At 41.2% G+C, this 26,995-nt stretch overlaps 3 protein-coding genes across 9 annotated transcripts in view; 2 read left to right on the forward strand and 1 right to left on the reverse strand.

The window, feature by feature from the left end:
* The window catches only part of dub (duboraya), a 9,373-nt gene extending 4,694 nt beyond the window's left edge, over positions 1-4,679 (forward strand). Inside the window, exons 2-8 of one of the 4 annotated variants that reach the window (XM_076102103.1) lie at positions 296-385; positions 2,025-2,093; positions 2,250-2,318; positions 2,446-2,694; positions 3,024-3,178; positions 3,211-3,445; positions 4,060-4,679. In XM_076102103.1, the coding sequence (XP_075958218.1) occupies positions 296-385; positions 2,025-2,093; positions 2,250-2,318; positions 2,446-2,694; positions 3,024-3,178; positions 3,211-3,445; positions 4,060-4,089 (897 nt within the window). In that variant the 3' untranslated portion in view covers positions 4,090-4,679. Of the gene's footprint in view, positions 1-295; positions 386-2,021; positions 2,094-2,246; positions 2,319-2,445; positions 2,695-3,023; positions 3,179-3,210; positions 3,446-4,059 lie in introns of all 4 variants that reach the window. The other 3 variants (XM_076102101.1, XM_076102102.1, XM_076102100.1) reach the window with 3 other exon arrangements.
* Positions 4,680-4,812: 133 nt separating this feature from the next.
* Positions 4,813-16,214, forward strand: guca1d (guanylate cyclase activator 1d). Its single transcript, XM_076102104.1, has 4 exons — positions 4,813-7,383; positions 10,983-11,132; positions 12,230-12,317; positions 13,630-16,214. Exons 1-4 carry the CDS (start codon positions 7,189-7,191, stop codon positions 13,752-13,754), a joined length of 558 nt encoding a protein of 185 aa, XP_075958219.1. The 5' UTR covers positions 4,813-7,188; the 3' UTR covers positions 13,755-16,214.
* alg8 (ALG8 alpha-1,3-glucosyltransferase) lies at positions 16,152-26,317 on the reverse strand. 4 transcript variants are annotated; one of them, XM_076102097.1, is made up of 13 exons: positions 26,216-26,317; positions 25,033-25,111; positions 24,350-24,543; positions 23,066-23,175; positions 22,448-22,515; positions 22,234-22,360; positions 20,749-20,852; positions 20,443-20,563; positions 20,123-20,262; positions 18,306-18,445; positions 18,048-18,145; positions 17,613-17,685; positions 16,152-17,409 (listed from the first exon to the last, which is right to left on the reverse strand). In XM_076102097.1, the coding sequence occupies exons 1-13, from the start codon at positions 26,296-26,298 to the stop codon at positions 17,190-17,192; spliced, it is 1,557 nt and encodes a 518-aa protein (XP_075958212.1). In that variant the 5' UTR covers positions 26,299-26,317; the 3' UTR covers positions 16,152-17,189. The 4 variants fall into 4 exon arrangements, with proteins under 4 accessions (XP_075958212.1, XP_075958214.1, XP_075958213.1 ...); XM_076102099.1 differs by having other exon boundaries at positions 25,033-25,100; positions 26,216-26,294; XM_076102098.1 differs by lacking the exon at positions 26,216-26,317 and adding an exon at positions 25,682-26,215.
* Between the last annotated feature and the right edge of the window lie 678 nt (positions 26,318-26,995).

Raw genomic sequence — 26,995 nt, forward strand, 5'->3', positions numbered from 1 at the left:
GATTTACATAACACATTTTTACAACTCATGAAGGTTAAAAAAATCTGAGGAGACTTGACTTTGTGCAGTTTTACCGTTTAGATGCTAATCCGGCATGAATAATGATTAATATCACACCCCGAATAAAATGGAGAAAAAGAATATTATTGTGCGTACTACTCTCATTATATGAATACTTTCTATCATATGCATTGAATGTGTTACACACTGCACCTCGGTGAGTCTGCTGAACATCTGAGATCTTTAACGAATGAAATGAATCTTGTTTACCTCGTCTCTCCTGTCCTTCCCTCAGGAGGAGGCTGCGTCCCGGCGCTCGGTGGCTGAACTTGCAGGAAGATTCAAAGGCTCGTCTCGTCCACACGATGCTGCCGGCAATGAAACGGTGAGTTTAATGTCTGTGTATCAGCAAATACATGGAGACACCAGAGTGCAGACACGTCAGACAGAGTCCGGGGATGGATTATTGAATTGGCCAAATGTTCCAGCATCCCTGGAAACAAAACCTCAAAAATAAATAGTAAAGACAACTACTCTAAAGAGATGCAAAACCACTACAAAGAGACACTCTGATCCTCAAAACGTCCACAAGGAGAGACAAAACGACTACAACGAGACTCAATACACTACAAAGAGTTTAAAAAAGACTAAAAAGAAACAATGACTTCAAAGAGACAAGAACACAACTACAAAGAGACACAAAACAACAACAAGGAGACAAAAAACAACAAGGAGACACAAAACGACTACAAAGAGACACAAAACAACAACAAGGAGACACAAAACAACAAGGAGACAAAAAACAACAAGGAGAGACAAAACGACTACAAAGAGACAGAAAATGACCACAAAGGGACTCAAATGGACAAGAACTATTCAAACGATGCTAAATCCACCCCTGACGTCCTGCTGTGACATGTCAAATCTGCCTGTGAAAACTGAGGTGTCGGAGCGTCCTTGAATGCACCAACATGTAAAGTGAAGTAACAGTGGAATAAAACATTAAGAACACAGGAATGGTTCTTCTAAATCACACAGTGAATCCATTTGAAGTAAATCAGACGATGTATTTAGATGTATATATTGCGTTTTTGTTTTTTATGTTAGACGTTGTTTACTTTGTAACATTGTGATAAAACGTCTCAGTCACGTGTCAGTGTGCTGCAAAAGAAGAAGAGAAACAGGAAACGGGTCAGGAAGAGCGTTCTGTGTGTGTTTCAACACTTGTTTCAGTATCAAACGTCTCTTTCTGGTGAAGAACAATCTGGTATTTTCTGTTCCATGTTTGATGATTCCCTGCAGCTCAGACACGTGACGTTAATTATCGAAAACATGTGAAATCTATTTCAGTAGAAGATACATGTTTCATTAGGATACATACAGTCTCTGTACGGGAGATTATTTCTGCAATCCTGGAATACAGTAAATGTCCTTCACATGCTCGTTACAGCTGTCCAGTGTTCACAATCCAAAGACATCTAACTGAAGATAGCTTGTTAATTACCCAGAAGAGTGTCTCTTTGTGGTAATGTATCGGGTTGTTGTGTTGCTTCACTTTGAGGTAATTTTTAGTCTCTTTGTAGTCATAAGTGGTCGCGTTACATCTCTTTGTAGTAGCATTGTGTCTCTTTGTGGTCGCGTTGTGTCTCTTTGCGTCTCTTTGTTTTGTCTCTTTGTGGTCGTTTGATTTACTTTTTCCAAGAAATGTTTTCAATAATCCATTCATACCAACAGGCCGACCTCCGCCTGACTGTGTTCTCTGACATGTAGACTGTCTTTATAATAATATCTACTGTAAAGACTGCGTTCCAAAATAAATAAATGAAAATGTCGTCAAGTAAAACTAGACTGAAAGTAAAAAGGTTCATGTTGATTAAAACTAACATGAACCTTTGATCTCAGCACTAAAACTGAATCAACACTAATTACTGGAGTAGATGCTAGAAGCCATTAGTCTGCTGTAAGTAATATTGTAACACTATCGTGGTTTAACACAACTGCACTAATGATTGTTTGTTTAGCAGGAGAAGCCGGTCAGACGACGACCTCCTCGCTCCTTACAGCTCCCCAAAACCACCGGAGACGACCAGGAGGTGAGAGAGACACGGAACCTTTGATATCAACAAACAATCAGATTTAAATCTGTCCACGACTGTAGGTCCACTTTAGTGACCACCATGAGAGTTCGACAACAGAAATGTGTATGTGTGTGTGTGTGTGTGTGTGTGTGTGTGTGTGTGTGTTAGCAGCCACCAGGTGTCACCTCACCTCTACCTGCCAAAGCCAAGAGGAACTCTGCTCTGATCGAGAAGCTCCAGGTGAGTTAATCTGGTTTCTGCTGCTCTCTGCTGGTGTGGACAGAGAGCTGCACTCTGACATCACACTCTCTCTCTCTCTCTCTCTCTCTCTCTTTCTCTCTCTCTCTCTCTCTCTGTGTGTGTGAAGGCCAACCTCGCTCTCTCCCCCACGACCCTGCTGCCCTCTCCAAAGAGCCCTGGCTTCAAGCTGCTGCCTCCCGCCTTCACCCCGCCCTCCCCCGGCTCCGCCCCGGTTTTTGGGGTTTTTTCGTCCACGCCGCCACCCGCCAGCCCGCTCAACACCACCTCTCCATGGACTGAGGAGGAAGGCCCCGCCTCCTTTGAAGCCCCTCCCACAGTGGAGGAGGGATCCATCCTGTCGAACACCAGCATCAAGGTCTGTCAGAGAGTTAAAGGGATGTTCCACCTGAGTCCGTCAAAACCAGCGTTTCCATTGGTCCTCTTCATGTCTGTGTCCATTGTTTCATCATCTGTTATTTGGAGAACCAAACAGCAGATATTTAATCACATTAATTCATATTAGAAGTTGTTTATTTGGCGTTATTACCAACAACAGGGCTTTAAGCTTTTGACTCTAATTACTGTTTGAGGAATTTAATCCATTTCTACCAAAGCTTCTAAAGCTAAAGGCGGTAACGTGACCGTTGTCCAGAGAATATAATGACCTCACCCGTCTGTCTCCGCGCCCATTGGTTCCCTCTGCAGGGCCGAGCTCGCCACTCCATCCGGCGACGCCCTCCGTCCCGCCGCCGCAGGACATCCAGCAGTGGAGACGAGGTCGGCGTCGCCATCGAGGGAGAGGAAGCGACTGAAGCAGAGGACAAATCAACAACAACAACAACAACAGGAGGAGGTGAAACAGACGAGGGGAAAGAGGACAAAACGGACAAATAGACGAGGGGAAAGAGGACAAAACGGACAAATCTCACGAAGAAGACGAGTCAGAGATAAACGACGAGACCAGAGGAGACGACGAGAAGAAGGAGGAAAGATCAAAGGGAGAAGGATCTTCATCAGGAAGAAAGGAGGAAGAGGAAGAGGAGGAGAAGAACTCTGAAGAAAAACAGACAGAAGATTCAACTGAAGGAAAGACAAACACAAAGAGTACAGACGAGGAAAAGAAAGAGGTGATTCCTACAGAAATGATACAATATAGTCTAAATTATTGTGCCAGAGTTTGATCAAAGATGATCAAAGATAGAAACAATAGAATAAATGATAAACATATATGAACAATAGAAGGATTATTGAATGTAAAAGAAGTAACACTGGCACCAGTGGAAACACAATAACAACAAGAGAAAGGTAAATAAATAAAGTAAAACATTCTACTAAAATACAAGAAGTAAAATGTAACAAAGATTAAATACAAGAGTAAAATATAAAGTGTATTAGAAGTGATACTGGCACCAACAACTACAATACAAGAAGTCATATTGAAAGTGATATTGATTATATTACACGTAGTATAATGGAAGTAGTATTGCACATGATGTGGTTATTATTGTTGTCAAATGTATTGGACTGGACTGCAGAGAGAACCTGATTTATTTCGCATCAGAAGATGTTTCAGTAAGAAGCTTCTCCGCTTCACGTGTTTGTGTCTTGATGGATTTGAGCTTCGTCCACAGAAACAACTTCAAAGCTGATGTTTAGTTCACAGCTTGTTTCTGCTGAAACCAAGCGGACAAAACAAATCAGTTATTTTAGGTTAAAACGTTTTCTTTTCTTTCTCCAACAGGAGACGACGAGTCAGAGTCCGGCCCGATGAGCCCCTGGGAGTCTGGGAGGGAAACCCTGCAGCAGCGAGGCCTGAAGGTCTGGACATCGTGAGAATGAATATTTATGAAACTCCGTCACCGCGGTTTCTGAAGGCGAAGCAAGAAGAAGTGACCGACTTGTGGATTCACAAGTTTATCTTTTTTAAGAATCACTGATTGACGTGAATTTGTTTTTACTAATCCTCGACTGAAAGCTTTTTTTTACACGGCAGCGCCGGATCTGTTCCTTTTTATATGTTTTCTTGATATTTGGCGCTTCCAGAGCTGTGACTGAAGATGAAGATGAAGATGATGATGATGATGATGATGATGATGAAGACGTGTGCTTTTAGTGCCCGTTTATTTTGAATTGTTCAACAAAATGTAAAGTTTCAAAATAAGATACATGCTTGTCTTGAAATCCTTTTGTTCGCTCAGTTAAAGCCTTCATTCCAAACATTCATAAACAACCAACCATGGAAGTTCTGTCTCATTTTAAACCTGGATGAAGACACACAGCGGGTACGTTAACTCTGAATTGTGGGCGTCACATTGTGCCTTTAAGTTTGAAACTGATATTAAAATGCATATTTTTGCTACATTCATGTTTATGTTCTTTTTCTGACAATGTTCCTCGTTTCATCCTGAAGTGGTGGAAGAAGTATTCAAATGTCTACTTCAGTGAGAACAAAATGACCACAAAGAAATAAAAAACAACCATAAAGACTCACAATCACCACAAAAAGACTCAAAACACACACAGATACTCAAACAGCCACGAAGACCTGATCACATAGACCTAACCATAAAGATCCAACTACAAAGAGACGAACGCAAAGAGACTCAACACAACTACAAAGACCTGACCACAAAGAGACGAAGACATAGACACAAACACAAAGAGACGCAAAACAACCACAAGAAGTCTCAACACAAACAACATTTTATATAGAAAATGATCTGCACGGTTTGTTTATTATGTTATTTGTATTTTTCGGTGGAGGGTTTAAACTCTTCATAATAAATAAGACATGAAACAAAAGGTCAGTTAGTGTTGAAACTGTACTTACACCTCAGTGATAGTGATGAGTGGGATTTTCCACAGCTGGCGCGTCTCCACATCACTCGGTAACTCTTAATCTAACTCGTACCTGGAAAAGACGAGTCTGAAACAGAAACGGTGAGAGGACGAAACTTGGCCGCTGCTCGCTGTATTTTAATCTTATTCTGGATAATCTGTTTGATCCTCCGATACACGCAGGTCCAGTCTCCCTGCTGCCAGAAATAAAGCAGATCAACAGAAAAAGGCTGCCACTCTGGAAACTGAAGGTTTACTGCCAACAACCCAGAGGAATGCTGGGAGACGATGTATACAGCCGGTGTTTCAGTCAGCCGATTCTATACCACGATGGAGTCTGAGAACGTTCTGCTTCATGGATCGAAAGGTCACACACTGTGCCCACAAGTAAACTACAAGTCCCACAGGCTTGATTATGAATCCCACTACATTGTTTGGCAGACCGGCCGAGAGTAGCTGTTTGAGGAAGAGACGGTTGGCTACGGTTACCCATTAACCCTGATTAGGTAGGAGAGCCTGTTGCTGAGGATGTGGGACCTGAACAAATAAGTTTACCAGTCCGTCTGCGAGCACAGACGTTCTGGCCAATCCTAGCGGTTGAATGCCACACAGCGCGGGTTTAGACAAGAAAAGCAGTGGGATTCATAGTAACGCGTCCCAAAAGGGACATTACTGTAAAAATCTGCCAATTTTTTATCAAGATGGTGAACGTGGTAAACAATGAACTTGGTGAACATTGTTGTTGTGGACCAGTTGAAACTTTATTCGCTCAAATAGACAAATACAAAGAGACCAAGCGGCAACCTCCGGTTCTGAAAAGTGAATTCAAAGCATGTCTTAAAGCTGCATTCTCTCTAGTGTCCACCAGGGGGCGACTCCTCTGGTTGTATAGAAGTCTATGAGAAAATGACTCTACTTCTCTCTTGATTTATTACCTCAGTAAACATTGTAAACATGAGTTTATGGTCTCAATCTCTAGTTTCAAGTCTTCTTCAATACAGCATGATGTTCATTTAGTACATTATGGTCCATTTAGAGTCAAACAGACCATAAAGCAGGGGATGCTTTAGGGCGGGGCTCTACCAGAGACGTATACGGCGTCTCTACTTAACTTCTTTACTGAAGTTAAGGATATAAATACCTTCTCCACCTTTCTTCAACAGGGCGATGGGAACTTTACTTTGTGAATTAATAAAAGTGATTTTTCCATTTGCTGGAGATACAGCAAGAAGCAGTCTTTATATTGGTTTTGTCTTTGTAGCTTTCAGCTCATCTTCAGATGAAGAGCTCCAGGGTTGAAGGTTTTAAAATAATGTCTTTTTCTAGGATTTCTCACAATAAAAAGAAGTATCACGCTATTGTACTTGAGCACAGTACTTGCACCACCACTGTTTGATGCTTCAGTTTCTATTGAAACCCATCATCCTGCCTGTTGAAGTGTCCACACATGACCTGGACCCGTCTGTCCCCTCCTCGGCTTCACAGCAGGGAACCTCTCCGTCTGAACCAGGAAACCCAGTTGAACCTGTTATATAACCAGCCTCCTTCCAGGGACAGCCCTCCTTCATCGGCTGAACCTCGCCAGGTAAAGCTTCTTGGCTCGGCCTCGGCCTCTGGCAGCAGAACCTTTCGCTTGCTGGGCGGCCTGATCTCATTAGGGAGTTATTTTAGGTGCATCCTTGATTTATTTCCTGCAGGACCTAAGAGGGTTAGAGTCCTGAGGTTTGCTCTCTACCTGCAGAGTCGCTGGATGTCGGCCGGCTCCACCTTCCTGCCACGGAGCCCGTGGATTTCTAACCTTTTTTGACTCTTTTTGTTGTGTTTCTTCGGACTTCAGACCCCTTAATCAAGCTCTTATTCATGTTCTTTAAACATCCGTCCACTGTGGATCAAAGGAGGCCTGCGTTTCTTGTCGGAGGTCATCGTCTGGTTCTCTCTCTCTGTCCCAAACCCTCTCCTTCAGAGTGAGAGTCCCTCATTCTTTCCTTCTCTTTTTTTGGGGTTTTCTCGGTGCACCCGTCGGACCGGACAAATGGGGAACCACGGCTCGAACCTGGACGACATCCTGGCGGAGGACATGCACCACTGGTACAACAAGTTCATGCGGGAGTCTCCGTCGGGCCTCATCACGCTGTTCGAGCTGAAGGCCATCCTGGGTCTGAAGGGCATGACGGAGAACGCCAACAGCTACGTGGACCAGGTCTTCCTCACCTTCGACATGGACGGGGTGCGTTCTTTCAAATCTAAGCTTCTGAATTAAACCGAATTTCCTGTTTTATTATTCTCTATTTTTGGGGAAGTCTTTGCTGCTGCTGGTCCAACTGGTTCAACTGGACCAGAACCAGTCTAGGCCTCACTGTTGCCATGACACCCATCAGCTTCATGCAGTTAAAGTATCAGTACTACAATATTTGTGTTCTTTTACTGCTGGAACTACATGGAGCCAGTAGTACTTTAATATTGGCGTAAATAGTGAGGGGATATTTTGATTTGAGGAATATTTATATAGTCTCTCACACACACACACACACACACACACACACACACACACACACACACACACACACACACACACACACACACACACACACACACACACACACACACACACACACACACACACACACACACACACACAAATAAATGTAGCATATTTAAGTTGCTAAAATAAAGTTAGAAATATTGCTTTTTTTAAACATTCTGTTAAGTTTTTAGCTTTATATTCTATAAAATCAAATATAGTATATACTATATATTTATAAATATTTTATTTTTCTATGGATCAGCCTTCAAACATTTCAGTCTGTCAAATTAAATGACTTGCTGTTGTGTTAATGTCACTAAAGTTAATAACTAAGTTAATAAACAATAAATGTTATATTTTAGGAGTCGTACTGAGAATTAAACGTATGTACGCGTGTAGTTAATTAGCCTCAGTGACTTCGGGTTTAATACCGTGATTGAAGCGTTTGACACAGGAAGCCGGGTTAATGGGATAGTTCAGTGTACAGTATTACCTACAGCAAAGGGTTTTAAAGGGTTAGTTCTGATCTGCCAAAATAACTCACCGACGGAGGCAGCAGTAAAACCAGTAAAGTTATGTTTCTGTGAATGGAGTCTGGTGTGTTAGATGAGAGCAGAGATAACAGGTGAAAACATTATAAATATGACTGATATAGATTATTTTAGGAGTCTGTAATGTGTCCACAGCAGAACATTACTCCATCTACTGTAGTGAAACCCATACAAACACACTTCTAAACATCTCTACTGTCTCTTTAACATTATTCATTTAATGGCATTTTTAGTATTCAAACTCAACTGCAATCTTTCCCAAAACGTAACCAGGCGGGTTTGTAATGTGGAGAATTATCTTAAATATCCTTTAAGTATTTAATGCAAAGTTTAGGGTGATATATACTCACTTACTGTGTGTTACTTACACAGCGGAGTAGTTTTAGTAGACACACGTTACTGTGTGACTCAATTACATCACTACATTACAAGCATGTCAAAGAACGAAAAACAGACATTAAAAATTGCAGAAATATTGTATATATATATGTATATATATATACAATATATATACATATATATACATGTATATATATACGTATATACATATATATACACACACATATATATATGTATATATATACACAACGGTGTAGATTTGGTTCTAAACAGATTTGAAAAAAATTGAGATTTAGGACGATTTTAGTAAAATGAGGATATGTTGGTGGTCCCCGCTTTGACACAAAAATCAGTTTGAGGGTTCAGACTTGGTTTTTAAGTTTCAAGTTAGAATAAATTTGAGGTTAGAATAAAGGGTTAGGGTTGGAGCTATGCTTTTGATTTGGATAGTGAAGGCTGGTGTAAAGAGGCTAGGAAATGATAACATTGGTTGTTGTGCTTTCCATAATGGCTGCGTCACAAAAAACACTAAAATTCTACGTAACCCTCTGTAATGTAACTTTATGACAGAACACTTGTCGAGGGAATGTTATACTAAAGACTCTTATTTTGAAGGATATACACTTGATTTGATTCATTTGTAATGCTGAAGCCTCATTTTTAACTTTAGATAAACTGTGGATTATTTTCACCAACAATGAAAGTGCATTACGAAGGATGATTATTGTTTTAAGATAAACTTATCAGTTAATGTGTTGACGTTGGTTTGAGACAGCAGAGTGAGTCGCTTTAGTGTCTCAAAATGATAAACCAACATTACTAAGTAAACTAACCTGTGAACTTTCTACTGAAGCTCAGGCAACGTATGCAAAAGTGTTGTTTACTATTATTTATTAAGGATAAGCTCTCTGAGGTGGGTTATCATATTTTTGAAGGGGTCCTAAAATGCAAAAAAATCGGACAAATAGACAAAAACAAAACGGTTAAAGATGCAGACAAAACAGACAGAGATACCAAACAAACAATCATTAAGTAGACAGTTAGTCTCTAAACAGGATATCAAAACTTAAAACTTCCTCTGTAACCGTAGGACTGAAGAGAAGTCTACAGGAACAGTTTGGTAGAAACTACAGAGTCCGACATTTTAAATCAGAATCAGAACTGTGTGATGATGATTTAAACATGGTTGAGTTGTGTTTTAGGATTGTATTTGTAGGAGAAGACAACGTTTTCCTGTGAGACGTTTTGTTCTTTCTTGACAAATATAATTACCGAAAAATACATATTTGGTGTCTTGTACGTCCATGTCCAACAAAACATTAAATGACCAAATAATTCATTGCTTATATTTTACCTGAAATAAAAAATAATATATACAAGCCGGCGAGTACTGATAAAACTGTCATACATGAATATTAATGTTAAATATGAGATCTCACTTTGGGGATATGAAGACCAGTCGAGAATACTTTTGATCATCTGTTTCCAGTTTTCACGTCATCATGTTTGCCTGAATAACGCCGCAAAACCCCATTATATCATATTATTGTAGTTATATATATTATATATATATTAAATATTCAGGCAGTAATCTCTTTTAAATCACTTCTTAAAACACATTTTTACAGACTGGCTTTCATGTGACGTCGTCGCTTTACTGTTTTATTTGTTGATTTTATAAAATGATTTCATTTTATTTATTCATTTTTATTTCTCAGTTTGTGTTTATCTCATGGATTGTCTCTTTATTGTCTTGGTTTTGCTGCTTTGTCTGCTGCTGTATGAATTTAGGACAAAGATGGCCGAAGCAGAACGTCCATTGGCTCTCTGTCTAATTGGCTCACAGCGTGTGCATGCAGAGCTATTGATCCCTGCTGTGTGTGTGTGTGTGTGTGTGTGTGTGTGTGTGTGTGTGTGTGTGTGTGTGTGTGGCGAGCTAATTGGATTCAGAGTGTGTGGCGGTGAAGTTCAGGGAGGATGAGGTCGACTGTTCTGAAGGAAAGACTTTGGATCACAGAGCTCCGATAAAATGATTTATTTTAAATGAGGTTCAATCCTCAGAGAGTTTGGTCTGACGGTCGATGAGTTCTAGGATTTTAAACTACTATTAAAAGTAATCAGTAAAAGTACTAATACCACACTGGATAAATACTCTTACAATATAAGTACTATGTACCTGTAAGATAAACATATATTTTACTTTTTTTTCATACAACAACTTTGTCTTAACAATTTAAAGTCTAAAACTGGTAAAAATTTAAATAAGGAATTAGTAAAAAAAACATGATTTATGAAGTGAACCTTGGATACTTTCTATTTGATACCCAGCTTTAGTTTTAGAGAGCCGATGAGGCAGCTAGATTAAAAACAAAGACGTCTTCACAGGAACTGATCCCTCTTTTCTGCCTGCAGGACGGTTACATCGACTTCGTGGAATACATCGCAGCCGTCAGTCTGATGCTGAAAGGAGAAATCAACCAGAAACTCAAGTGGTACTTCAAACTGTTCGACCAGGACGGCAACGGAAAGATCGACAAGGAGGAGCTGGAGACCATCTTCTCGGTAATCACAAAACAGTGAGACCTCAACTGTCGGTGACGCTCGACACAAAACAACCAAAACCTGAATAAACGTCCATAAAAACGCATTTGGGATACTTGCCGCTAATTTGACTAAATGTAAACAAATATAGGCAACAAAAAAAAAACGAGGCTCTGACTAAAAAATAAAAATAAAAATAATAAAACTCCAACTTAACTAACTCCACTGAAGACAGAAGTCCTGAATGGAGCCTGCAGCTGAGGCTGTACTAGCATTGAGCTAAATGCTAACTTCAGCATGCTAACAATGAAAATGATGCTGCTCAGGCTGATGTTTAGGTTAGCTAGTGTGAGCATTTAGAGGACAAGTATAAAAACAGATGCAGAAGATTTCTGGATGGAACGATGCAAAATGCATTTTATAACTTTAAAGGGAATTTAGGAGAGTAAATAAAACGTATTGCAAAGAACATACTTGACACACTTAATGCAAAATGTCCTAGAAACTGTTAATCATCAGAGCTGAAGCTGCTGCTCCGCTCACACAGACTGGGTTGGATTAGCTCTGAAATTAGAGGAGTGTTAATCTGCTGAATGGACTCAATCTATCAACTGACAGGAAGCGAAGGACTCCCGACTCAGTCGGTCTGGACGTCAAACCAGTCTGAAGGATTTCAGAGAGTCCAGCCTCGCTGTGGAGCTTTTAACCCTCTGCAGCTCCGCTTCATTTGACCCAGAATTAAAAAGAAAATGTCAATTTACTTTTATGATTTGGTTGCACGCGATAATCCGGCCATAATCAAATGTTAAGAAAAAAAAGAAGAAAAAAAGCAGCTTGAAAAGTGACGTTTAAAATCTTGAAGTGGAGAGTAGAAACAACATAAATGTTAAAAATGTGTACGAGATAAGGAAAATGAACTCTAGGCCATTTTCTGTTTTCGTTTCCACTTCTAATTCTGGGTAAATGATCCTTAAATTCCCAACGTTTGATCACAGATTATTCGCAGAATCTTTGACTCATATAAAATGCATTTTGTCTTGCAGTTAACTAAATGATTAGAATGAAGTGTTTTAAATCTTTACAGGAAGTAAAAACACTGCCCTTGTCTCCCCCTGCAGGCCATCCAGGACATTACACGGAACAGAGAAACCGACCCAGAGGACATCGTTTCGGTCATATTTGAAAAGATCGATGTGAAGGGAGAAGGTAAAGAACAAGTTGCTAATAGATATTATCATTACTACCAATGAGGCGGATGTTTCCGCTACGACTATTACTGCCAGTAACAGTTGCTGGAAACACAGCTGATGAAAATGTAATCAAGTATGATAATGAAGAGCTGAAACAACAAGCACAACCTTTTCTCTGACTTTACAGTCTTTACATATCTAGTGGTGAGGTTCTAAGAATATTAAAGCTTGTTAGTTTGTTGTGTACAGTTTTAAATATTGCACTGAAATGAAAAAAACCCATCCTTCAGTTTGGGATTAAAATGAGAAACGAAGCAGAATCCGACTGTATGCAGACGATACTGTGATTTACCGCTCAGGGAAAACTACAGAGAAATGTTATAAAAGCCCTAATGGATGATGTGCAAAGAGACACCTCTTCGTTTAGAGTTATTAAACCGTCACTAAACCCTTAAAAGATACAATAAATCCAGACATTAAGGGCTTCCAAAAACTTATATCTGGAGATCCTCAAAATCCTTGTCGCCAATAAAAGCTGCGATCGAGAACAATCTCAAGGAGGCTCGATCTGAAATCAACTGGTCTACAACTGTGTTCATTTCGTTCAAAACTACGACAACATATGTTCATCAACTAACCATTTTTCCACGACCAAGACGTCACTAAACACTAATCTTAACGATACATAAACATGCATATTGTTGACGTAAAAAGACAAATGTTAAAATGTAGCTTAACATGTTTTTTTAAACAAGTCTTTCCTTTGTTCAAACAAGTTTGGTTGTTAAAGTTCGACTTTGCCTAAAAATGCCCGTCCCTACAAAGCTGCGTTCTCAAATCACAAAAGCTTTCGTTTTTTATCAGATAGTAAGATCAAATATTATGTGAAATAAAATTGAATAATATGACAAAGTATTGCTATGGCTACACAAGATTGACTGAAATATTCAATACGATGTGATGAGAAGGGGCATTTGACAAAGGACTAAAATTAAAAAAATTAACAGAGAAAACATTTTGACTAAAAGTTGATTAAAACTATGTTTGAGTAAAACTATGAAGGACAAAAATTACTAAAATGTGACTAAAACTAATAAACATTTTCGTCTAAAGACTTAAGACTAAATCTAAAATAGCTGCCAAAATCAATAAACTAGTCTACAGGTTATCAAATGTAAACTTAAATCTGGAAATCAACAGTTTTACATGTTTTTAACCATCTTGTTTTAGTGTATGATTTAATGTATGAGGTATTGGTACTGGAGAGGATTATCCGTTTAGTCTCCATTATAATCCGTCTGTAACCGTCTCTTGACCTCACCACTCAGGTGAGCTGACCCTGGAGGAGTTCATCGAGGGAGCCAGAGACCACGAGGACATCATGGACATGCTGAAGAACCTGATGGACCTGACTCCGGTGTTAGTCATCATCGTGGAGGGCCGGACGGGGTGAGGTGACTGGAGCAGAAATCCTCCAAATCCACCCCCATCCAAAGAAGTTTAAAAAACAACTTACCCCTCACTCCCCTTCAAAATAAGAGAAAAGACTTGTTCACTCCCTGATGCTTCGTGGTCAGAGTGAGGTGGCGGGAAAACAGCGGACGCTGAAAAAAGTTAAACTTTGCGATATACTGTGATTGGCTGTTCCGGCTACTCGTTGAAAACCAAATTCATTTTGGACGAAGATATTCTTTTGAAGAAGACTTTGATGATTCTGTTTTCCAGCAGCCACCTCGATCCTTCAAAAAAAAGATCCACCGCCACGGATCTGTCCTTCAGATTCTGTTGTTTGTGCAAAGATTTTTAACAATAGTGATGATTCCAGTTTCCAAAGATACCAAAGTGATGTCCAGGGCCGCGTGTCGAGCATCGATACCTCTTTAGCACCAAAGTGTTTCCACAACACAAAGGAAGGAAAGTTGTCCTTGAATGCTTTCTTTACTTCTTCTTTGATCAGATACAACCTGATTTCATACAAAGCTTTGCCAATGTAAGACTGCATCTCATTAAGAAAAGGTTTGTGTACAGGTTGTTTTTATAAATGGTGGCTGCCGGTGCTGGTTTTGATCTTGATCTCTACTCTGAGAGAGGAGCTTAAAAAAACGACTTTCTAAGAACTACAATTGTTCTTGCGGACACAATAAAAATGGATGTTCTTAGAACAGAGGACTCAGAAGTATGACAGAGTTCCTCTGGTCCAAAAACACCTTATTTTACATTCATAAAGAGTTTAGTTCTTTGCTTTAAACATCCGTTTAGTCAATCGACATCTGATTTTCCCGATATTTGCCGCGTTGTGTTGAGCATCGATGAGAGGCCGGTTTGTGTCTCCTGAGAGCAGAGCATGCTGGGAGTCTTGTCTTTTTCTCAGAAGCTGCTGATCCTCTTAATGCCGTTAAAGGTTCAGCGTGCTGAGCCGTGATGGAGCAGATTTACAGACAAAGGTTTATTCCTTCAGGACACGCAACCAGAAAACATGTCGACTCACAGCTTGAAGAGCTTTCTCAGAGTGGAGCTTCACTTACATGAACTACTACTACTGCAAAAAGGACAGCAAGTCTACCTTCCATTACAGGCCAGTCCAGAGAGCCAGCAAGGCTAAACTGGGCCAAACCGGGCCAAACCGGGCCAAACGTGATTAAAATCTAAATAAAGAGACGTCAACTTGTTTTGATGAGATCTGAAACAAGACAAATAAATGAACAAATAAGATTGGTAACATGTTTACAGCACTACATTTAACTGATTGTCAACTCTTTAGAGAACGGATTCATCGGTTTGAGTATTTTTCAAAGGAAAAACATTCAGCTTGTTAAATGTGAATATGTTTTTATTCCTCTGTGACAGTAAACTGAATATCTTTGTGGACAAATCAAGACATTTCAGGACGGCGTTGACATTTTATAGACAAAACATCTAATTGATTAAATCAAGAGATAAAGAGATAACTCTAAACTAATCGTTGGTTGCAGCACTTTAGTTTCCTTTCAGATGACAGGTTTTCATCTCCTTCCTGTCCGGTGAAAACCTCGTATCTCCAGATGTGTTGATGTTGAATGTTTGTGATGAACTGAAGGATGGAGTGATGATAAAATGCTCGTTCTTCTTCAGCTACATAAACTCTTTAAAAAGCCTCTCGGATCAGCTGGAAAGCGCATCGTCACAAAGCTGAAATCACTTTGTTCTTCTTAGAGATACGAGGTTCTCACAGGACAGGAGTACTTTAAGTACATTTAGATTGTAACAATTACTTTTACTTCAGGTTTTAAATGCAGACTTTTGTGTAAAAACTGGAGTCAGGTCTCTGAAAACATTTTAAACTGCTTCAATGTTTGAATGGACGAACATAACGATTGTTATTTCACAGCGTTAGTTAGTTTAGTGCGACTGGTCTCTTATTTTGACGTGAAAAAGGGATCCGCTGAATGATTTTTATTTTTATACGATGACGAGTGAGACGAGATCAAGAGGAGGAGGAGGAGGATGAGGAAACTGAAGACTCAGATCTGGTGGTTTAGAGTCGAGGACCAGTGGAGGCCATTCTGCCCATTAAGCTGCTAACTGGTAGTTCTGCAGGTTAGCATCGGCGCTAACAGCTCTTATTGTGTAGTAGAGAGATTTCTACAGTCAAAGTGTGTAAAACTCTGTCAGTTACTTTCAACCGATCATGTTGTGTGTTGCCTTATCAATAAAGTTTTTAAACAAAATGAGTCATTTTATTTAATAAACTCACGACTAACCACGCGCTCTGGGAATCACTTTGTATTATTGAGAATTATTAAAATGATTTCTCAGTTTTGTTTGGAAGGTGAAGCGATGAAGATTTAACAATAAACATTACACAAATAGCATAAATTCATCTTTTTTATTTGAAAATATAGAAAACAAACATAATAAGCGTCTTTCAGTTCTGTTTTTGGTCCACGTTGTATTTAATAAAACCAGGAAGTAGCTCGTCATCACTGGTCAGCTGGTTTCATTCACCTGGACGTCTCAGAGAGTCTGGGACCGGTTTAAACGGACCGAGATGTAAAAGTAAGCAGGAAGAACACGCGCTGCATTCTGGGACTCCTGTTTGAGATCGCTGTCTTTTCACAAGAGTTTAAAAGTGTTTTAGATAAATAAAACACTTCCAGCTGACTGGTACCGCCCATAAAGGGTCGTGGGAGGCTGGAATCTATCCCAGCATGCATTGGGGTTTGCATTAAGGCTGGACGGCCGACAGAAGGTCTGGAAGCTTCTATCGAGATCTTCAAGTGAAGCTTTGAATGTGAAATGAGCTGTAAATGCAATACGTGATTACTGCTCACTAGTATAACTCGTAGAGTCAACACTTGAGCTCTAAGTGTATAAAGTATGATGTTATTGTGACTCTGATCGTGCAGTTACTTCCTGTATGGAAGCTAACGTCCGCAGGAAATATACAGAAAAGCCAAAATGTTATTTTAAGAAGGTGCACATGTGACACACAGCTGAATATCTCCCATCAGCTCTGACTGCTGGTGAGTTCATCCTTTATTCTATTTATTCTATTAACCTTCATCATTCGTTCTCCAGATTAACCTCATAGATTTATAGATCCCAGCTTCACTAAACTCCGGTGAGTTTATCGTGATGCAGTCAACACACAGCAGGGTTCAGTTTGGATTATCTAATCAACACCATCGGTTTGGATGATGTTGTTGTTGTTGTCGACATGTGGTCGGTGTTTGGTCGATAATCCAGAAGAAGAAGAAGAAAAACAACTAAAACTGAGGCAGAAACACGGATCAGCAGTTATTGGACCCACGACAGTCACTTCCTCCTGACTGATCAGTGTCTGGGTGCCTTGCTCAGGGGCACGTGTGCAGGTGTGTGTTGTTTTGGGGGAATCTAACCTGCGCCCTTCTCACAGCCGCTTGTGCTTCTCCTCCTGCCTCAGCAGGCTGACGTAAAGACGCAGGAAGCAGTGACAGACGCCGGCCGAGCAGTACACCGAGGTCGCCAGCAGGGGGAGGAAGGGCAGCTTCTGTTGCCACGGCGACAGGGGGAAGACCACCTCGCAGGCGATCGCCACGGCAACCAGTCCCAACAGGTAGACCGACTCGAGGGGGCGGAGCAAACGAGCGCTGAGAGGAGAGTGATCTGATTACTGAGCACTCTGGGTAATGGAGTCAAATACAACTTTGTAGATTAAACGTTATTCTTTAAGTATTATATATGTGTATATATATATATATATATATATATATATATATATATACTGTATATATATATGTGTATATATACTGTATATATATACAGTATATATATATATGTGTACTTTCTTTACCTGTGAAGTTTCCTCAGAGCAGTGAAAGAGTAGATGGTGAACATCAGCATCAGAAACACTTTGATGGGCAGCTCTGAACCACAGAGAGGAGGAAGTATTCAGATATTTCACGACAGTAAAAGTACTAATACCACACTGTGAAAATACTCTGTTACAGTAAAATGATGCTTCAGTAAAGTATGTCGGTATATTCAGTAAGATGTTTGAGGTATTCAGACTGTGTCTGTTGTACTATTATATATTCTATCATGAGGGTATTATGACTCACACATTCATGTAAAAGCAGGATTTTACTGTAGTTTGTTCAGCTGGAGCTCATTCTGAACTATTAACTCATGATTATTGCTATTATTGATTCATCTGCTGATTGTTTGGTTTGTAAAATGATTGAAAATAGTGAGAGAAGGCGTCACAACGAGATGCTGTGGTGTTTACCTGCGGGGCTGAAGAGCAGCGGGAACAGAGAGTAATGACCTGTGGTGGTCAGAACCAGGTAGATCCCAGCATCCTCTCTGCTCTCGACCGCCAGGATGCTGCAGGAAGCAACAAACAGAGACATGAGGAGCAGTAAGAAGAGACGTGGAAGAGTAGAAGTAGAAGGTAGCAGGACACGGGAATGCAATACTTGAGTTAACGTGTTTCTTTACATTCCACCGCCGTGTGAAACATCAGGTACATGTGGGAGCGGCTCACCTGAGAGGCAGGATGGCGAGGAGGACGGCCTTCTCGTGGACGTGCCAGCCGAACATGAAGGAACCCAGAGCGCAGAGCAGCAGGCAGCGCAGGAAACCCCGAGCACCGCGAGGACGCCACCAGATGGAGGCCACCGCCGGCTGCAGAGAGGAAGGACAGTTAGACTGAACTCTACTGGTCACCTACTGAGCTCTGTGTCTTTACCTCACTTCACTGCCTTTATTTACCATTCTCTACTGCGTTCCTCCACTGATCTCTACTGCGTTCACTGATCTCTACTGCGTTCCTCCACTGATCTCTACTGCGTTCCTCCACTGATCTCTACTGCGTTCACTGATCTCTACTGCGTTCACTGATCTCTACTGCGTTCACTGATCTCTACTGCGTTCACTGATCTCTACTGCGTTCACTGATCTCTACTGCGTTCACTGATCTCTACTGCGTTCACTGATCTCTACTGCGTTCACTGATCTCTACTGCGTTCACTGATCTCTACTGCGTTTACTGATCTCTACTGCGTTCACTGATCTCTACTGCGTTCACTGATCTCTACTGTGTTTACTGATCTCTACTGCGTTCACTGATCTCTACTGTGTTTACTGATCTCTACTGCGTTCACTGATCTCTACTGTGTTTACTGATCTCTACTGTGTTTACTGATCTCTACTGCGTTCACTGATCTCTACTGTGTTTACTGATCTCTACTGCGTTCACTGATCTCTACTGCGTTCACTGATCTCTACTGCGTTCACTGATCTCTACTGTGTTTACTGATCTCTACTGCGTTCACTGATCTCTACTGTGTTTACTGATCTCTACTGCGTTCACTGATCTCTACTGTGTTTACTGATCTCTACTGTGTTTACTGATCTCTACTGCGTTCACTGATCTCTACTGTGTTTACTGATCTCTACTGCGTTCACTGATCTCTACTGTGTTTACTGATCTCTACTGCGTTTACTGATCTCTACTGCATTCACTGATCTCTACTGTGTTTACTGATCTCTACTGTGTTTACTGATCTCTACTGCGTTCACTGATCTCTACTGTGTTTACTGATCTCTACTGCGTTTACTGATCTCTACTGCATTCACTGATCTCTACTGTGTTTACTGATCTCTACTGTGTTTACTGATCTCTACTGCGTTCACTGATCTCTACTGTGTTTACTGATCTCTACTGCGTTTACTGATCTCTACTGTGTTTACTGATCTCTACTGCGTTCACTGATCTCTACTGTGTTTACTGATCTCTACTGTGTTTACTGATCTCTACTGCGTTCACTGATCTCTACTGTGTTTACTGATCTCTACTGCGTTCACTGATCTCTACTGTGTTTACTGATCTCTACTGCGTTCACTGATCTCTACTGTGTTTACTGATCTCTACTGCATTCACTGATCTCTACTGTGTTTACTGATCTCTACTGTGTTTACTGATCTCTACTGCGTTCACTGATCTCTACTGTGTTTACTGATCTCTACTGCGTTCACTGATCTCTACTGTGTTTACTGATCTCTACTGCGTTCACTGATCTCTACTGCGTTCACTGATCTCTACTGCGTTCACTGATCTCTACTGATCTCTACTGTGTTTACTGATCTCTACTGCGTTCACTGATCTCTACTGCGTTCACTGATCTCTACTGCGTTCACTGATCTCTACTGCGTTCACTGATCTCTACTGCGTTCACTGATCTCTACTGCGTTCACTGATCTCTACTGTGTTTCCTCCACCTCAGCCTGCAGGTGTTGCAGTATTTCACTTCATAAGAGTGAAAAGAGTGAAACACTATCGGTCAGTTTGTTGCGCCTCACCAGGATGGAGAGCAGAGTGCAGACGAGTGTGACGGAGGGAGTGACGGACGGGAGGACCGAGTGCTGAAACTCCTGAACCAAACCGCCTGTCATGGAGGCTCGAGGAAGCTCCGCCTCCTCCAGCAGCTTCAGACGAACACCTGAACAGGTAGACGTTTCTGTTACAGGCAATCAAGTGGTGCAAGTGGCTCTTATATACTCTAAATAATACTTTAACATAACTTTCCTTGACTTATCACCAAAATCAGATTGGAAGTTAGAAGTAAAATGCAGGTGTGTATGACAGTTAACTGATCAGACAGGACGTTCTGGAGGCTCACCGAGCACCGCCAGGCTTTTGTCCAGCATGTTGTAGAGGGCCCAGAAGTTGGGGGCCCAGTAGGCGTGACAGAGGCCCCGCTTAAAGGGGAAGAGACGGGACAGGACCTGAGGGAGCTGACCCTGAAATAAAGACGCCAACCGTCAGGTCTCACACACATCCCAGCAGCTTCAGGTGAGGTCTTATTTAAATCAAAGAATATTTTCCTTAAAGACCGTTCAGCACTCAACCTGTGCCCAGCTACACACTGCAGAGTATACATCGAGTTCTATTCGAGTTATTGTGATGAGAGGAAGACTCCACTCACCATGACGATGAAGGGGCCGAAGGACAGAGCGCAGACGGAGAACACGATGCCGCCGAGAGACAAGAGACGGAGCGGACTGAAGCTCCTCCACCTGATGGAGCCGTCTGCACAAAAACACACACATAAATATATGTATCTGTGTGAGTGTGTCTGTGTGTGTATGTGTGTGTACGTGTCTGTGTGTGTCTCTGTGTGTGCGTGTCTCTGTGTGTGTGTATCTGTGTGAGTGTGTCTGTGTGTGTATGTGTGTATGTATGTGTGTGTGTATGTGTCTGTGTGTGTCTCTCTGTGTGAGTGTGTGTCTGTGCGTGTACGTGTCTGTGTGTGTGTGTGTGTGTCTCTGTGTGTGTGTCTCTGTGTGTGTGTCTCTGTGCGTGTGTGTGTCTGTGCGTGTGTGTGTCTGTGCGTGTGTGTGTCTCTGTGCGTGTGTGTGTGTCTGTGTGTGTGTCTCTGTGTGTATGTGTCTCTGGGTGTGTGTGTGTCTCTGTGTGTGTGTGTGTGTCTCTGTGTGTATGTGTCTCTGTGTGTATGTGTCTCTGGGTGTGTGTCGCTGGGTGTGTGTCTCTGTGTCTCTGTGTGTGTGTGTGTGTCTCTGTGTGTGTGTGTGTCTCTGTCTGTGTGTGTGTGTCTGTGTGTGTGTCTCTGTGTGTGTGTGTCTGTGTGTGTGTGTGTGTCTGTGTCTGCGTGTCTCTGTGTGTGTCTCTGTGTGTGTCTCTGTGTGTGTGTGTCTCTGTGTGTGTGTGTGTCTCTGTGTGTGTGTGTGTGTCTGTGTCTCTGTGTGTGTGTGTCTCTGTGTGTGTGTGTCTGTGTCTCTGTGTGTGTGTGTCTCTGTGTGTGTGTGTCTGTGTCTCTGTGTGTGCGTGTCTCTGTGTGTGTGTGTGTCTCTGTGTGTGTCTGTGTCTGTGTGTGTGTGTCTGTGTGTGTGTCTCTGTGTGTGTGTGTCTGTGTGTGTGTGTCTGTGTCTCTGTCTGTGAGTGTGTGTCTGTGTCTCTGTGTGTGCGTGTCTCTGTGTGTGTCTCTGTGTGTGTCTGTGTGTGTGTGTCTCTGTGTGTGCGTGTCTCTGTGTGTGTGTGTGTGTCTCTGTGTGTGTGTCTCTGTGCGTGTGTCTCTGTGTGTGTGTCTCTGTGTGTGTGTCTCTGTGTGTCTCTGTGTGTGTGTCTCTGTGCGTGTGTCTCTGTGTGCGTGTCTCTGTGTGTGTGTCTGTGTCTCTGTGTGTGTGTCTCTGTGTCTCTGTGTGTGTGTCTCTGTGTGTGTGTCTCTGTGTGTGTGTCTCTGTGTGTGTGTGTGTCTATGTGTGTGTGTCTGTGTCTCTGTGTGTGCATGTCTCTGTGTGTGTGTGTGTCTCTGTGTGTGTGTGTGTCTCTGTGTGTGTGTCTCTGTGTGTGTGTGTGTGTCTCTGTGTGTGTCTCTGTGTGTGTGTGTGTCTCTGTGTGTGTGTGTCTCTCTGTGTGTGTGTGTCTCTGTGTGTGTCTCTGTCTCTGGTACCGTGGTGGTCCTCAGTGAAGCAGTAGCTCCTCAGCAGGTAGACTCCGTAGGCCGGAGCCACGTACAGGTAGATGTGCTTCAGGTTGAGCAGGACGGAGAACAGCAGCGCCCCCTGCAGGTGTCGGTTCTGTCGCACAAAGAAACAAAAACACAAAACTGGACTTTCAGCAGCTTGTTGAAATGAAAACGTTGTTTCTACGTCACGAGTACGAACCTGCAGGTGTTTTGCCACCGAGAGCAGCAGGAACCCAAACAGGAAGCCGTTGTACTGGAAATGAATATCTGAGAGGAAACGTGAAGGTTTGATCTCAATAAACAACATTTATTAAATAATTGAAACCAAAGCCTCGTCTTTACAAACTGATGCTCTGATGGAAAAGTTTATTCTTTTTTTAGGTTTTACAAATATTTTATTTTGTAAAACTCAAACTGAAAATCCCTTAAATTTTGTTTTTTTATTAAATAAAAACAGTTAAAAGAAAGAAATAATCTGCATTAAATTTAAATAATTAACTTGCAGGTTAAGTGATTCTTTAACAACGTTGTGGAACCAGTTTTTGACAAATTCTACAGAACAAACAGACAAAATAATAACTCATTCAATTTAGAATCATTTGATTTAGGATCTGGTTTGCTTAAGTTTCTTGTTTCTTATAAATAAAGAAAACTAATGTTTAAAAACAGAGTTTCTCACTCAACTCATGGAGTGAATGCTCGAGCTCTAACGGACACGTTGAGTCTCCTCCTGATCCCAAACCTTCTGATTTAAGAAGCATTTTAATGATTAAATAAATAAAGAAGCTGGGTTTGAATATCGTCTTCTGAAGGATACGGTCGACGATGAGGAGGCCGAAGTTCCAGAGCAGCAGAACGGCGAGGACGAAGGACGGGCGGCTCAAAACGTCCCGAGAGCCTTTCTGCTCCTGAACGCACCTGCAGCACCTGGAAGAGGGCGGAGCCAATCAGGATGAAGCTACTGGAAACAAATACGGCGTCTTTGATTCACAAGACGCGTGTTTAAAAAAACATAAAAGAGTCATAGAGTGAGTTCAACGTTGCAGCTGTTTGTCTCTTAACGTCGTCTCTCCTTTGCTGCAGTGACGTCACTGGATCACCAAAATAAAAGCCTGATAGGAAGGTCGGGGTGCGCGATATGACCAAAGTCTTCTATGACGATATAAGTAACTTTATACAACAACACAACTTCCATACAAACAGAAACAACCTCCTCACATGAGACAGCAAAAGACCTAAAACAGCAAAACTGCTTTATGGTCTGTTTGACTCTAAATGGACCATAATGTACTAAATGAACATCATGCTGTATTGAAAAAGACTTGAAACTAGAGATTGAGACCATAAACTCATGTTTACAATGTTTACTGAGGTAATAAATCAAGAGAGAAGAAGAGTCATTTTCTCATAGACTTCTATACAACCAGAGGAGTCGCCCCCTGGTGGACACTAGAGAGAATGCAGCTTTAACAAGTGAAGCATCGGCTTCACTCTTCAGAACCGGACTTTGCCGTCTGACTTGAACACACAAGATAGAAATGTACTTCTGATGCCACCTACTGGTTAAACGTTAAACAGTCAGACTGTATGTCTAAATTATGCTTTTATTGTGTAGGAAGTCCTCTTTACTAATAGATGTTGTTTAGTTTAGTAGACGGAGAACAAAACTGTGTTCAAAGAGACAAAGATCCTCTGAGCAACAGATGAAGTAGAAGAGAAGATTTAAACAGTTTCCTGTTTCAGTGTCAAGAGTTTCACAATAAAAGCATCTTAGAACATGCTGGAATCAACTTCTTCAGACTTCTCAGCAGCATCAGAAGGTTAGTGCAGAGTTACTGCTGGAACATCAGCTGAACTCATCAGTTTAAACCTCTTCAATCAGTGTTTACTGATCGATCACTCAACGGGATTCTGTCATGTGACTCGGTGGGAAGTTTGAATCATTTCATTCAAACTATTTCAACATGTAAATAAAATTTGGAGTCTGAATCAAACAGTTTGATCTCTGTTCGAATATTAATTATTAAAGGAGAGAAGAAGAAAATAAAACCCGCTCTGTGAGGATTTAATAAGAGATAATAAAGGTAGAATCGAGACTCACTCTCTGGCAGCGTAGATAAAAACCACGTCGGTGAAGATGACCGACAGCCTCTGGAAGAGCACCGCGGACGGGCTGACGTAGTTCAGGTTCTCCACCAGCAGCATGTCCCCGTCAAAGACCTGAGCCACCTGGGACAGACCGAGCTCGAACCAGGCGAACAGCGGAGGGTAGTCCAGGGTCCACTCCGACGAGTTCTGCAGGGACCAAACCGCTCTGTAGTTCACCAGCTGTACGGTTTCTCTCAGAGACTAAGATCAGTGTCTTTAAAAGAAGGAATGCATCTCTGAACATGACGCTGTTTACAGGTCTCCTCAAATGAACGATCAAGTGAAGAAAAGAGGAACGTACTTTAAGTTAAGTTCTGGCACAAATATCCCAGAAAGATTCATCAAAACAAACTTCTAACACAAGAACATCACAACGATCAGCTGAGCAGCTGAAACACTAAATGTGTCTTCAAGTGCGTTTACTTGCTGAATCTCTACTAATCCCGTCAAACAGGAGATACACAACACAGCTGTACAGACTCCTCCATGCATCGCTCACTGAACTGGGAACCAGTTGTGATGTGATGTGAGGGGGGTGTTGTGGAGAGCACCTTTAATGTTCAGGATGTAAGTGAAGCTCGTTTGAGGCAAACGTCTGTTTAAACCAGAGCTAGATGTAGGACTGAGCGTGCTGACCTCGTGGTACCACCTGGACACCGGCAGACTGTGAGTGATGGCCAACCAGTTCCTGTGCACCTCGAAGTCTGTGGAGTGACTGACAGACGGACACAGATTAACAACAGGCCAGTCTGGAGGGCGAAGACACACCAGACTCCATACAGAAAAAATGACACTTAGTCTAGACTCACTAGGAACAGTACACGTCTGGTTTTTCCATTTTTTATTATTATTGTTCCCTCAAAACCTCCTGAGGAACCCTAAAGTGAGATCATTTAACACAGATTACAACACACTTGTATCAGTGAGAGAAATAAAGCCACAACTACAGAATTTAAGCTATAAGTGTACAGACTGTGCTGCTTCTTTATATTAATGCTGAAATGACCAGTTGTTAATACGGACTCTATTGATATACTCTCTTGTGTTTTAAGACGTTTATACATTGACAAATATGAGAGAAACCCTTAAATTGTGAGGGTTTTTTGAGGTTTGGATCAAATAAATGTAACATTTTAAGACTTAATCATTCAAATACGTGAGCTAGACATTCTTCAGGATGTCACTAAATATTTAAGACACAATATTGAAGCCTGTCGTTATGATTATTGTATTGTATTAATGCAGAAATGACCAGAACTTAACTCTCATGTATTGATAAACTCACTTTTGTTTCATGACGTGTGCAAGTCGTTTCTAAAGACTTCCGCCTCCATAAAGGATATAAGTGTACGCAACAGAGACAAAATCATTCAAACACGTGAGCTAGAAGTGACAGATTGTAAATTATAGTTATTAATCCGTCTGAAACTTTAGAACTCAGCTTCTAAACAAACTTCTGATGAGAAACAGCGCCATCTTGTGGCTGTTTGGTGCCATTACCCTGGAAGTTAATAACACGTCGAGTTATGTTACACCAACTATCTTCTCTTCATAAAAACTCTAATGTATATAAAGAAGGCACGCAGATCGTATCGCTGCTTTTTCCGCTGGAATCGATGCTTACAAAACTTCTTTAACGTTAATATGTCATTTTAAATAGTATTTCCCGGCTTGTAGCTAACACTAGCTCCTCAGTGTGTTAGCCGGATGCTAACAGACGTCGCGACAACTTTTACATTATCTATCTATAAGAAGAGAGAATCGTCCTGGAGCTGCCGCGTTGAGTGTAACTGGTTCCCATCAAAGTGTTCCCACTCACTATGCGTTGATAAACAGACATTTCAGCAAAGAAACTCCCAGAGCTAACGCTGGAAACCAGCTCCAGCTATCCTCCGCCGCCATGACAGTGACGTAGTCGGTCTTCTTCTTCCAACGTGTAAGGCGCATTACCGCCACCTACTGGACCGGAGTGTGTAACACATCATGACTTTATGACAGTCATCATTTAAACACAATAATAATGTTATCTATACATTAAAAAATTTTAATATATATATATAGAAGTTATATTCTGGATATTGAACCCTAGTGACGTAGTTGAGTTTGTATGTAAAACTTTATTGACAAGTTCCGTGCCGGACACAATGTCGACTGAACTTCTGTTTAAAACATATTTAATGGTTTATAGATGAATAATTACCGGATAAAACTTACCAGCTGCTTTGTGATTAATTTATAGTTTTGTTTTCAATATTTTAATAAAACTTAATTGTTGAAGGACAGAACGACAGTCCTGTAATCTTAAATGCCTTTGAGAGCACCTCGTAAAGCTCGGAATTCTGAGCTTCCTTAGTAAAATACAATCATCATGTTGTCACTTTGTGGATTAAAACGTATTCAGATCCTTAATTTAAGGAAAAGTAAAAATATTTAATAACAAGAAAGTCCGTATATTCAAAACCCCCGTCATTAAAAGTCTGTAAATATCGATGGAAAAATGTACTTAATGTGTAAATTAAAATTCACTGCAGGATAAATGGCCTTTGTGTTACATTATATTACATGATATTAAATGATATTACATGATATTACATTATAT

Source organism: Anarhichas minor, unplaced genomic scaffold (assembly GCF_050575085.1).
Source record: "Anarhichas minor isolate MPS153535 unplaced genomic scaffold, ASM5057508v1 ptg000027l, whole genome shotgun sequence".
In the NCBI taxonomy this organism is placed as follows: Eukaryota; Metazoa; Chordata; class Actinopteri; order Perciformes; family Anarhichadidae; genus Anarhichas; species Anarhichas minor.

Excerpts from the sequence above, each read along its gene's own strand:
- guca1d (XM_076102104.1), top strand. The coding sequence starts at position 7,189 with ATGGGGAACCACGGCTCGAACCTGGACGACATCCTGGCGGAGGACATG. Across the intron at positions 11,133-12,229 it reads AGCTGGAGACCATCTTCTCG|GCCATCCAGGACATTACACG; the intron begins GTAATCACAAAA and ends CTCCCCCTGCAG. Across the intron at positions 12,318-13,629 it reads GATCGATGTGAAGGGAGAAG|GTGAGCTGACCCTGGAGGAG; the intron begins GTAAAGAACAAG and ends CTCACCACTCAG.
- alg8 (XM_076102096.1), bottom strand. The coding sequence starts at position 26,298 with ATGGCGGCGGAGGATAGCTGGAGCTGGTTTCCAGCGTTAGCTCTGGGA. Across the intron at positions 25,112-26,215 it reads TGTCTGTTTATCAACGCATA|TCACTCCACAGACTTCGAGG; the intron begins GTGAGTGGGAAC and ends TCCGTCTGTCAG. Across the intron at positions 24,544-25,032 it reads TGTCCAGGTGGTACCACGAG|AACTCGTCGGAGTGGACCCT; the intron begins GTCAGCACGCTC and ends TGGTCCCTGCAG.